Source organism: Corapipo altera, unplaced genomic scaffold (genome assembly GCF_003945725.1).
Source record: "Corapipo altera isolate COAL_440 unplaced genomic scaffold, ASM394572v1 171, whole genome shotgun sequence".
NCBI lineage: Eukaryota > Metazoa > Chordata > Aves > Passeriformes > Pipridae > Corapipo > Corapipo altera.
In genome coordinates this window covers 66,149-78,411 of record NW_020884972.1, presented here as the reverse complement: position 1 = coordinate 78,411, position 12,263 = coordinate 66,149, and the positions used below count along the sequence as shown (strand labels likewise).

The following is a 12,263-nucleotide window of genomic DNA, read 5'->3' as shown; positions in this document are numbered from 1 at the left end:
GTGAGGCTCTGACAGGAGGGTGTTGGTGCAGAGCTGGAGAGGGAATCTCCTTCAGGAGCTGGGGCAGGGATGCAAAAATCCAACCTCTCTCCTCCTCCCCCAGCTCCTAAATGAGTTCCATGTAATTATTATTATTATTATTATTATTATTATTATTTTCCCTGCTTGCATGTACCTCCCTCCCCTCTCCAACCGCAGCCCCACTTTGGTGTTAAATCCCTCGCTTTTTAGGAAGTTGATAAAAATCCGTGGAAATTGGCCTGAACCATTGTTCTGCCAAACATCTGCCCATTCCAAGAGGAGGAGAGAGCTGCGACTTTGGAGAATGCAGTAACCTAGAAACTGTCCCCTGCTCGCCTTTATTTCCCCAAACTGATTGCTATCAGCGAGCTGGGACGATAAAAATACGGTTGTGACATTTAACAAACTTGCTTTTACAATGGAGGCAAAAAAAAATCGCTGGCAAGTCAGCTCTGGATGTCTCCACTTTGATGCTTTAGATAAGTTGGAGACATTGTCTCGAACAATGGGAATTAAAAATCTCTCTTCTACTGTACTGGAAAGATATTAAGGCTCTAATTCAGAGCTCATTAACAGCTGCCTTATTTTAGATCTGCAAGGCTCTGCAGCATTAGAGCGGGGTGTTTGCTCGAGTTCCTTTTGTATTTGGTTGCTATAGAAACGTGGGGTCTCACTCTTGCACCGTGCCTAAAACAATAAAAGCTTAATTCCTCCTTAAGTCTGCTGCAGAGCAAAGTTAGAATTTGAACCTGTGGAAGCAGAATTTTGGGGGTGACTCGTGCACTGGGGAGGTTGTGAACCAGGGAGAGGATGACTTGACCAAATATTTCTCCCTTCAGGCACGTAAGCAAGAATGAGGAGGAGTTAACTGTTTGGGGTTTATTTTTTAATTATTATTATTTAATATTATTTCTCCTTTTTTTTCTGAAAAAAAAAAAAAAATCCCAGTTGTAAAGAATCTTTAGGCTACAACTCAGCTCTTGATAAGGTGTGTTCTCTTCCACCAAACCCTCACTTTTCCCACACTTCCCAGCTCCATGGCTTTGCATTTCTTCCTGAAAGAATGTCTGGTAACACGAGCTGCAAAAGTAATGAATATGCCTTGCCCAGACACATAAGGGGACAGATGTTCATCTCACCAAAAAAGGTTAATCCCTCCTAATTTCGGGGCAATCATGTGGCAATAGTGCTGATTCATTGTTAAAATGCTCGGGATCTGCACGAGAAAAGCTGGGATGACATGGATACCCTCCTGCTCAGCCTAACTACTGCCTGCAGGATTTTAATTATCCATGGTCAGCTCCATTTACCTCAACTTTCTCTGCCCAAATGTCCCTTCTCCTCACGAAATCTTCAGCAAAAAATGACCTTTCTTGGCTGTACTTGCAAACCACCGGGTCAGGGTTTAGCACCAAGTCCTTTTTAGTGCTAATAATGGACTCACGGGCTAAAATCTGATTTCTTGAGGCTTCAGGCTTTTTAGGGAAGCACAAATACATCCCAAGGAGTGCAAATTTTGTGGTATCTCCTTGGCAATCTCCATCGCTTCAGTCCTGTTTTCACAAAGCCATAGGTTTGGGAACTAAACCCCTGGAGAGGATCTGAGCACCTGGTGCTCTTCCTGGGCCCATCTCTTCTCCAGAGGGAGTTGGAATGAAGCTGGGAATGCCTGGAATCAGGATTTGTTTGGGATAGATCTATCTAGCCAAGGACTCTCAGGTGTTGTCCCTCTTTTAGTCCACGTGGGAAGGTGTTGGGAGTTGCATTTTCTGTTCCTCTGTTCGCTGGGTCACACCTTCAGTTCATGGATTGCTGGAATTATGGAATCCTGGAGTGGTTTGGGTTGGAAGGGACCCTAAAGCTCACCCTGCCATGGGCAGGGAGGCCTTCCACTAGCCCAGGTTGCTCCAAGCTGTCCCTGGACACTTCCAGGGCTGGCACAGCCACATCTTCTCCGGGCAACCTCCCCTCCATCTGAGCAAAGAATTTCTTCCCAATATCCCACCTAATTCTCTCCTCTTTTAGCTTAAAACCCTTCCCCCTTCTCCTATCCCTGTGTGCCCTTATAAAAAGTCACTCTCCCTCTTTTTAGAACCCCCTTTTAAGCACTGGAAGGGGCTCAGAGGTCTCCCTGGAGCCTTCCCTTTTCCAGTTGGACACCCCCAGCCTGTCCCAGCCTTGGGGGCACCTTCCCTTTGGTTTCTCCTCATCCCCTCTCCCCCCAGCCCCCAGGAGCTGCTCGTCTGCAGCCCGGCCCGGCTCACCCTGGCTCTGGGGCAGGGTTTTGTGGTTCTGAGGGAGGGTTCTGTGCTCCTGGGGAGCCGTGTCCGTGTGCTGATGCTCCCGTGGCTCTCCCCACAGCAGAGGTGGTTCGGTGCCTCAACGGGGCCCTCCAGGTGGGCTGCGGGGCCTTCGCCTGCCTGGAGAACTCCACGTGTGACACGGACGGGATGTACGACATCTGCAAGTCCTTCCTCTACAGCGCTGCTAAATTCGACACTCAGGTACGGCCCCAGCAGGGAGGGGACTGGGATAAACCCTTGGGATAAAACCTTTCCACACCTCGGCTCAATAAAGGGCACCGGAGCACGTGCTGAGCTGAACAGAGGCTTTACTCCTCCTTCTAGAGCTGGGCTTTGGGCAGGCTTAACCCTCCCTGTCTTGCAGCCCTTCACAGGCACAGGCACAGCCCTCCACAGACACAGCTCCTTGGGGGCTGTTTTCTCTGGGATAAACCCTTGGGATAAAACCTTTCCATTGAGCTCCGGCTCAATAAAGGGTTTTTCCAAGTCCTGCAGCACCAGAGCTGAACAGAGGCTTTAACTCCTCCTTCTAGAGCTGGGCTTTGGGCAGACTTAACCCTCCCTGTCTTGCAGCCCTTCCTGCTCCTCTCAGCCGTGGGTTTTTGGCTCCACAGACACATCCTTGGGGGCTGTTTTCTCTGGGATAAACCCTTGGGATAAAACCTTTCCATGCCCCGGCTCAATAAAGGGCTTTTACGAGTCCTGTGGCACCAGAGCTGAACAGAGGCTTTAACTCCTCCTTCTAGAGCTGGGCTTTGGGCAGGCTTAACAGTCCCTGTCTTGTTCCTCTTAGCCACGGGTTTTTGGCTCCACAGACACATCCTTGGGGGTTGTTTTCTCCAGGATAAACCCTCGGGATAAAACCTTTCCATGCACTCAATAAAGGGCTTTTACGAGTCCTGCAGCACCAGAGCACATGCTGAGCTGAACAGAGGCTTTAACTCCTCATCTAGAACTGGGCTTTGGGCAGGCTTAACCCTCCCTGTCTTGCAGCCCTTCCTGCTCCTCTCAGCCACGTGTTTTTGGCTCCACAGACACATCCTTGGGGGCTGTTTTCTCCGGGGCAGTTTCCACACGTTCCCTGCTCCGTGTGAGGACTTGGCAGGGAGGGCTCGCTGGGCTGGAGGGTGAAGTTTCCTCTCCAGGAGGAAATAGAAACGTCCTTCTAACAAAATTAGTCTTCTGACTGTGTGACCTGGCACGGGGCTGGGGTTTGGGTTGGAAGACTTTGGGGCTGGGAATACAGGGCCAGCTCAGCCTCTCCAGAGCTGCAGTCGGGATAAATGGGATAATATTGGAGGGCTGCAGCTCTACCAAGGGCACTTTTCCTTGGAGTTTTCCTCCTAACATGCCCCGTGTTCCTTGTGCTCCTGTTCCCAAGGACAAGCTTCAGAGCACTTCAAGCATCTTGAGTTGTGGTGAACCAGAGGTGTTAAACCTCTGGCATTAAATTGATGGTTAAATCAATCTGACCCACTCCTGGAGAGAGGGGGCAGAATTGGCCCATCTCTGGTCCTGGCACTTCCAGGTCTGTTCATGCAAAGACTCCCATTGCCTAAATCCTTTGGGAGCAGGAGCTGTGGGCTGTGTTACATCCCAGCTGCTGTGGGTGATGTCTCTGCAGTAATTGTGAGGATCAGAGTCCTGGGAAGGGACCTCCAGCAGGTCTCTAATTGCAGGGAGGGTCATTAACAGCAGCCAGGCACAGTGGAGCACCTGCAGTGCTTCCCTTTCTGTTGGATTCCCTGGAAACCCCTGGAAAAAAAATCCCTTTTTCTCCTGTGCTTGCAGGGAAAAGCTTTTGTGAAGGAAAGCCTGAAGTGCATTGCCAACGGGGTGACGTCCAAGGTGTTCCTGGCCATCCGCAGGTGCTCCACCTTCCAGAGGATGATCTCCGAGGTGCAGGAGGAGTGTTACAGCAAGCTGGACATGTGTGGCATCGCCAAACGGAACCCTGAGGCCATCACAGAGGTCGTGCAGCTCCCAAACCAGTTCTCAAACAGGTATGTGGGGCTAAAATACAGGAATGGGGTGAAAAGAGCAGGGCCGAGCTGATTGAACTCCTAAAATCCCAGTGCAGCTCAGCCCAGCCCTGCTCTCTGCCTCTTCAACTCCTTGGCAAGTTTTACCAGCGTTCTTCTGCTTCTCCTTTTGGTAAATACATCTCCAGAGAATAAAATTAACTGGACATCAGTTATTTCAAAGCCTGGAGCTTGTTTAAGTGTTAATTCTTTGGGTGGGAGGGCAGTGTGATGGTGAACAGGGCTTTTAAATCCCAAACCAGATCCATTCATTCAGCATCCCTGGAATACTGAGCACTTCAAAGAATAGAAACATAGAATCATGGAATGGTTTGGGTTGGAAGGGACCTCAAAGCACATCTCCTTCCACCCCCTGCCATGGGCAGGGACACCTCCCTCTGGACCAGGATGCTCAGAGCTCCATCCAACCCTTCTCAACCCACTGCAACTTCATTCCCTTCTCCAGACTGCAGCCACCCCCTCCTTGGGTTTATATGGCACTTGGAAGACGAGTCCTTGCCCTCTGCCTTACCAGGAAAAACCAGGAAAAGCTAAAGGGAACCAGCAAACCTGATCCTCTATCACCTTATTCCACCATAACCTGGTGGTTCATATTTCTAGGGATGCTCTGGGCTCCTGAATGGTCTGGTTTAGGGTTGTCTCCAGCCCTGGTCTGGTTTAGGGTTGTCTCCAGCCCTGTTCCCTCTGGTGGCACAGGCTCCCTGCAGGAATGGGCACATCACGGGGCTGGCACCTTGATGTGAGCCCAGAACTGCCCCATCCCCTCCTACAAGGACAAGGGACACCTTCAGGGAGTGCTGCATTCTGCTCAGTCACGCTGCAAGGGCAGGCATTGCTTCCCCTGAAGCCTGGAACAATCAGTGCTGAGTCTTGTGATCGGGATAAAAGGGATCTTTTGGAGTAAATATGCTCCAGAATTGGAGTGCAAACAGGGTGAGCTGCAGTGGCTGGTCGTGGCAAACCCCTCAGCTCCTCTGGGGTGGCTGCTTGGCTTGATCTAGAAGTACCTGAAGCCTACAGACCTATCCTAGGACAGGTCTGCAAGGGATAAACAGATAAACAGATGTTACATCTCTGCCCAGCATGGATTTATCCACAGAATCACAGAATATCCTGAGCTGGAAGGGACAAACAAGGATCACTGAAGTCCTTGTCCTGTTATACAGAACTCTAGTGTAGATATTAAATCAGGAAATGACACTTGTGGGAAGGCAAAACTATACTGGAGGGGAAAGGTAAAAATGATGTTTGTGTGTCTTTCCCCTCTTTCCCCGAGGAAAGTTGGAAGGGATTTGCTTTGGTGTTCCCTGAGGGCTGGGACAGGGAGCATTCCCAGTTTGAACTGGTGGGTTGTGGAGTTAAAGGGATGGATTGTAGAGTTAAAGGGATGGATTGTAGTGTTAAATGGATGGATTGTAGAGTAAAAATGATAGATTGTAGAGTTAAAATGATAGATTGTAGAGTTAAAGAGCCCTTGGTGGGGCTGGAGGGGGGTTGGGGTGAGCAGGGGACGTGTGGACACTTGGGCAGTGCTGGGGATGTTCCTCCCAGAGGACCAAACCAGGGCTGGATCCTCTGTCTCCCGAGGAGGAGGGAACTCCTCCCCCACAGCTGCCAGCCCCTGCCAGAGCCAGAGGATATTATGACATGTTGAGTAACAAAAGCAGCAGGATTTCCCAGCTAATAGTTTACACTGAGGGCTCCTAAAGCATCCTGCTTTCCCAGCCCCTGTCCCAACATAGCCACGGAATAAGAATGTGCCACTTGGCCTGGGCTGCTGAGAGGAAGTAGTTAAAGGTCATAGCACCTTCCTGTGATTTAATCTCGTGGCAGGAGCAGCAGGAGAGGAAAGTCCTGCTGCCTCTGCTCGCAGCTGAGCTGCTGAAGGCACTGCCAAGCTCTGGGATTGCAGCTCCAGCCATGGAAAGCACCAAGGCTGGCTGGGATCTGCCCCTCCTGTCCCGTTAGGCTGGGACTGATTTAAACTGGAGTGGGGCTCGTTCGCCATCAGCTTCTGGGCTCCCTTGAACCCTCAGTCCCAGCCCTGCTGGGCTGTGCTCACACTGAGCCAAAGCCTGGGCCTTTTGTGCTTCAAGTGCAGCACAAACTTTGACCTCAGCTGACCTCCCCTGGCTTCTCCAAAGGCCAGAGCTGAGAGTTGGGAAAGGAGTTTGGATGTGAGCTCTCATTTCCCTCTTCCTTCCCCTCCTCCACCTGCAGGTTATTCTCTTCTCTGCTCCTGTGGAAAAATGTCACGGTGACCTTAAAGGCTTAAAATAAGTTCCCCGACGTCCTTTCAGGCAGCAAATATGGGGCTGCTCCTCTTTTTCCCAACTCTTTCTCCCTTGGAAGGTGTTCCTTGGTCCAGTGAGGTGCCAGCTCTGCTGTGCCAGCCCCTGCTCGTGGGGCTGTGCTGGCTCTGATCCTCCCCATGGAGGATCATTCCCGGGATCACCGTTCTCACAGGGCTGGGAAAACAGATCAGCACAACTTCCTGGCTCCTCCTGGAGCAAGGAATATGTGCTCAGGGCTGCTGGAAGAGGAAAATGAAGCTTTAGGGAGACAGGCTCATACAGGGGGGAAGCACAAGGTCCTCACTAGGGATTTAATGCATGGCCAGCTTGGGAGTGACAACTGTGTGTCCTAAAGATCTGCCCCAAGGGAATATGAGCATCTCTCAGGCTTGGAGTGACTGGCTGCTCCCTCTTGTGGTGCCCTGGAAAGGCTGTGCATGGAGGGGAAGGCAGAGGGACAGGAGGAGATGGAGCCACAGGGATGGATCAGTTCCCAGAAGGGTTGTTCTGGCTCAGAGCAGGGCTCAGTTTAGTCTCAGATCCTGGCTGGGGATGGGCAGCACCTGCTGGTAGAAAGAGCGATTATTTTTCTTCCTAAAGCTCTAGAAACTTGGATTCTTTAGTGGAGAGTAAACCACACCCTTAAGCCAACTAGTACAGCCCTTAGCTCCTTGGTTTTACCTTCTTCCCAATCCACCAGGATAACAACAACCCCACTGTGCTTGTATCCTCACCTTCCAGAGCCGCAGCAGCTCTGGGTGGATTTGGAACTGGCCTGGTTGATCCTGTGCCACAACATGGCTTTTTTTTTGGCTCATCAGAGCCCGACCAGGCGACTGTGGGAGCAGGTTTAGGACAATTAAATCCGAATTTTGGTGGTTGTGTTCCATCCCTGTGTCGTGGGCACAGCATCTCCACATCCAGGGGGTTTGTTAGCTGCAGTGACAACAGGGTTGGTCTTGGAGTTCTTTTCCAGCCTTAATGACCCTGTGGTGACGTGTCCATTGTGCAATGTCAGGATGAGGGACTTAAAAACTCTGATTCATGGAATCCCAGAATCAGCTGGGTTGGAAGGGACCTCTGAGATCATCAAGTCCAACCCTTGATCCAACCCCGCCGTGGTTCCCAGCCCATGGCACTGATACCACATCCAGGCTCAGCTTAAAAACCTCCAGGGATGGAGAATCCACCCCTTCCCTGGGCAGCCCATTCCAGTGGCTGAGCACCCTCTCTGCAAAGAAATTCTTCCTAATCTCCAACCTAAACCTGCCCTGGCACAGCTGAAGCCCGAGCCCTCTTGTCTTGCTGATGGTTGCCTGGGAAAAGAGCCCAACCCCCAGCTGGCTCCCCCCTCCTGTCAGGGAGTTGCAGAGAGTGAGGAGGTCTCCCCTGAGCCTCCTCTTCTCCAGGCTGAACAGCCCCAGCTCCCTCAGCCTCTCCTCACAGCACTTGTGCTCCAGTCCCTTCCCCAGCCTCGTTACTCTTCTCTGGACCTGCTCTCAAAGTTTTGTCTCTTGGGCTGTTTTGTCTCTTGGGCTGTTCTGCCTCTTGGGCTGTTTTGCTGGTCCTTGCTGGGGTAACGTTGGTGCCTCTGGTGCAGATACTACAACAAGCTGGTGAGGAGCCTGCTGGAGTGCGACGAGGAGACCGTGAGCACCATCAAGGACAGCCTGATGGAGAAGATCGGGCCCAACATGGCCAGCCTCTTCCACCTGCTGCAGGCCGACCACTGCGCCCAGGGCCACCCCCGCGCCGACTTCTCCAGGAGGAGGCTCTCGGAGCCCCAGAAGCTCAAGCTCTACTTCAGGAACCTGCGAGGTGAGGGCTCGGCCCCGGCCCACGGCAAGCGCGGCTCCTCCTCGGCCGAGAGCGCGTGAGAGGTGACGGCCGCCCCGGGGGCCCCGAGGGGATGCCAAGCACTGCTACCAAAGCTCCAGAGCAAATGCACCCAGCCCAAGTGTGCTGTAGCTCGTTTGAACAGCACCTAGGAAACCTGGGGTTAGGTTTGTTTAGTCGTTGATATTTTCTGTCCCCCAAACCCCCCTTTCCGAACAAAACTTCTCCGCGTGGGTTCAGCGTTCGGCGTCTCGGCTTTTCCCGCCAGCAAAACGTCTCCATCTCTTTTTCTTCCCACCCCAAAAAAAAAAAATTATGTCCTAAAAGGTCTTAGTCTTAAGTGGTCAGGCCTTCAGACACCAAATCTAAATGTACTGTAGTGCTGACACCACTGGAGTCTGAGGATCGGGCCCCCAGGAGAGGAGCTCGTCCCTCCTGCCCGAGCTTAGGGGACAAGAGATGCACTAAAAACTTGTGGCACACCCCAAAAGGTGTCAGGGGAGTTCGTGTTATGAATCTGTGCTGGCCATGGACGAATATGAATGTCAGGTTCCTGGTCTCTTAGTGTCCTACAGTCCTGATCCTGCCACCAGAGCTCTGGTAACCCCTGGATTTACCAAACTGGCCGGGGGTGAGTTTGGTCCCCGTGACCTGGCACCGCGGTGCAAAATGAGTTAAACCCACCCCCTCCCACCCCCCCAAAATCAGGAAAGGGACGTTTTGTACCCCAGACATGATTCAAGGAGCTGCCAGTCTGAGGCTGAAAGCTGGTCAGAGGGTTCCATAATCTTGCATTGTATTTAAAAGCTAACATCTATGTACTGTATTTAACTGTCTAAAGCTTTAAAAGAAACCTAACAGAAACAAACCCTGTCTTAAGAGTAGAGTATTAAAGGTCTTGCTCTAACTGTGGTATAAATAGTTTTAAAATCTGTCATGTACTGTACATAAATTCCATGAGAGTCTGCTTGAAAGGAGCAGAATATAATAACTTTATTGCCTAAACTTAGTTTTGTAATTTAGCTCTTTCTTTTCTTATTTTATTATTTTTTTTTCCTTTTTTCCTGGAAACAGTATCTCTGTCGTATTTAAGAGCTCACATTCTACTCCGTGGCCTTTTTTAAATAATGGAAGAGGAGGAAAAAAATGGTTTAGGATGGGAATTGCAGGGCCAGAAATGGCTGAAATGGAGGGGAAAAAAAAAAACCAAATTAAAACAAAGAGGAGTTCAGCCTGGCCAGTCCTATCCCCCCAGAGCTGCTGTGAGACCCCCTCAGACCCCACTGCTGCTGGGGCTCTCCTGTAGGAATTATCAGATGCTTCAGGAATTCCCTGGGAATGCCGAGTGCTGGGAAAGGCAGGAAAAATCCTGAAATCCTCTGAAGCTTCAGCAGTGAAGCTGAGGACACAGGGATCCACGCTCTGGGAGCTGCCTTTCCTCCCACCCTCCTCCTCCTCAGCAGGCTCTGGGAAGAGGAGCAGAGGGTCCCGTGCTGGGGGTCCCCCAAACCCGCTCTCAAATCGCTCTGGGGGAGCCAAAAAAAAAGCAGGATCAGCCAGGCCAGCTCCAAATCCATCCCCTCCGAGTCCATCTGCAGAGTGGATGGCTCTTCCTCAGCTGCTTAGCCAGCTAATAAAGGAGGGATCTATTTTCCTTTTCGAAACCTAAAGCAATATAACTTTTTTTTTTTTCCGTTTTTGTTTTGGTTTCCTTTTTTTTTTTTTTTAATGAACAATTTAAAAAAAAAAAAAATTTTAAAAAAAAAAAAAGGAAACCACGAAGCCTTTAAACAAATAACTTGCTGCTAATATATGGAAACCAGATGCAGTGGCAGCGTTTCTGATGTTGCTGCCTTCGTTCAGTGTAGCCCCAAAGTGCTGTCAGAAAATCAGAAGCAGCAAAAAAAAAAAAAAAAGAAAAAAAAAAAAAAAAAAAAGGTTGCTGACGGTGGAGGGTTGTTATTTTAATTTTTTTTTTTATTTTGAAGACTCTGAATTGTAAGGCAAGGAAGATGCAATATTGTTCCTTCTTCAGTCAGTCAGGGATAGAGAGGCCAACGAGAAGAAGTTTTGGGAGGTGAAAAAACCAAAGGCTCCTCGAATATCCCGCCCCTAAAAGTTGAGCAGGAACTTTGATCCCAGGGTTGTGGGATTCCCACCCCCAGGGCATCCCAGCTGGGAGACAGGGAATTCTGCACCAAATCCATGGAAATAGTTACAAAAGAGGTTCTTTACCTGGCTCGGGGCGGGGTCCAGGGGTTCCCAAAACCTCTCCCTGCCAGCCCCGCCCTTCCATGGGGATGTTCCTCATGGAAAAGTGGCTTCTCCATTCCCAGGAAACCCCAGAGAAGGCGGATAAAGCCACTTTGTGGCTGGGGAAGAGCATGAGATCCCCCCAAAGCTGATCTTTTTTTTTGGGGGGTCACACCAAAATTCCTCTTTCCCGGCAGCGCTTTAAACTCGTGCCCTTAATAAAGGTGGGAATTCAGCGGGAAAATCCTCCCCCTCCCGGCTGGAATTGCTGTGGTGCCACAGGGAAACCCCCCCTGTGCCCCCCAAACTCTGCTGGGTCCCACTGGCCGGGTTTTGGGGCCGATTTGAGGCGGCACTTTTGTCCCCCCCCCCCCCACCCCGAGCAGGCCTGGGGGTCACCTCGCCCTAACTAAGCTGGGCTTAAACTCCCTCCTAACCAGAGCAGGTGGGAGAGGAGCTTCCCATACCCTGGAAAAGTTTGGGATGAGGTGGGAGAGACCCCCCCCGGGATGGATTCTCCATCCCAAGTCCGGCGATTTCACTGTTTAATCTTTATTTTTTTAATTTCCTTTTCATGGCAAAAGTGATTTTGGGTTTTTTTTCTTCTCTCGGGGGGGGGGGGGGGGGCAGGGGAGGGGCTTCTCTAGAAACGTTTTGCATGAGTCTCCTCGTGATTTGTTTGCACTTTAGAACGTTTTGTGCCATTAATAAATTTGCATTTTATTGTATTTATAATTTAAAGATGCCTAGAAGGGAGAGAGAGAATTTGGGTTTTTTTCGTTTTGATTTTTTTTTTTGTTTTGTTTTTTTTTTTGCTGAGTACTGGAATAAACAGTGAGCATATCTGGTATATGTCATTATTTATTGTTTAAATTACATTTTTAAAGCTCAGTGTGTTCGTATAAGAGGTTATTTGAAACATATCATAGTAATGAGAAAGATGCAAGTTATTTTCTTTGCTTATTTTTATAATTAAAGATGCGTAACATAACGAGGCCTATGTTGGATTTTTCTTCTGCAACGAAATAAAATGTCGAATTTAAGGGGTTTTAGTGTCTGGGTCTTTCATTATTGACATTATTGTTGGCATTATTATTGACATTAATTTTTTTTTTAATAATAAATTCCTATTTTCCTGGTCCTCACCCTTCCTGAGTGGGAGAGCAGGAGAGGAGGAGTGTGATCCCTGAGATAAAAACGACTGGGAATGAAATTTGGGAACAGCCTTTTCCCTTCCTACCTGCATAGGTATAATATAAAAATAAATATAATAATATAAAATATAAAATATAATATAAAATATAATATAAAATAATATTAAAAATTATATTAAAAATAATATAAATAATATAAAAATAAAAAGCAGGGGGGAGAACAAAAAAAAGCCCTTCCACAATAATAATAATAAAGGACAATAATAATAATAAAGGATAATAATAATAATAAAGTATAATAATAATAATAAAGAATAATAATAATAATAATAATAATAATAATAATAATAATAATAATAA

General features: G+C 49.0%; 1 protein-coding gene across 1 annotated transcript in view; it reads left to right on the top strand.

The window, feature by feature from the left end:
- The window catches only part of STC1 (stanniocalcin 1), an 11,295-nt gene extending 1,077 nt beyond the window's left edge, over positions 1-10,218 (top strand). The window contains exons 2-4 of the mRNA XM_027665175.1: positions 2,383-2,525; positions 4,116-4,327; positions 8,261-10,218. Coding sequence (XP_027520976.1) covers positions 2,383-2,525; positions 4,116-4,327; positions 8,261-8,537 — 632 coding nt within the window. The 3' untranslated portion in view covers positions 8,538-10,218. The remainder of the gene's footprint in view (positions 1-2,382; positions 2,526-4,115; positions 4,328-8,260) is intronic.
- Positions 10,219-12,263: the final 2,045 nt, after the last annotated feature.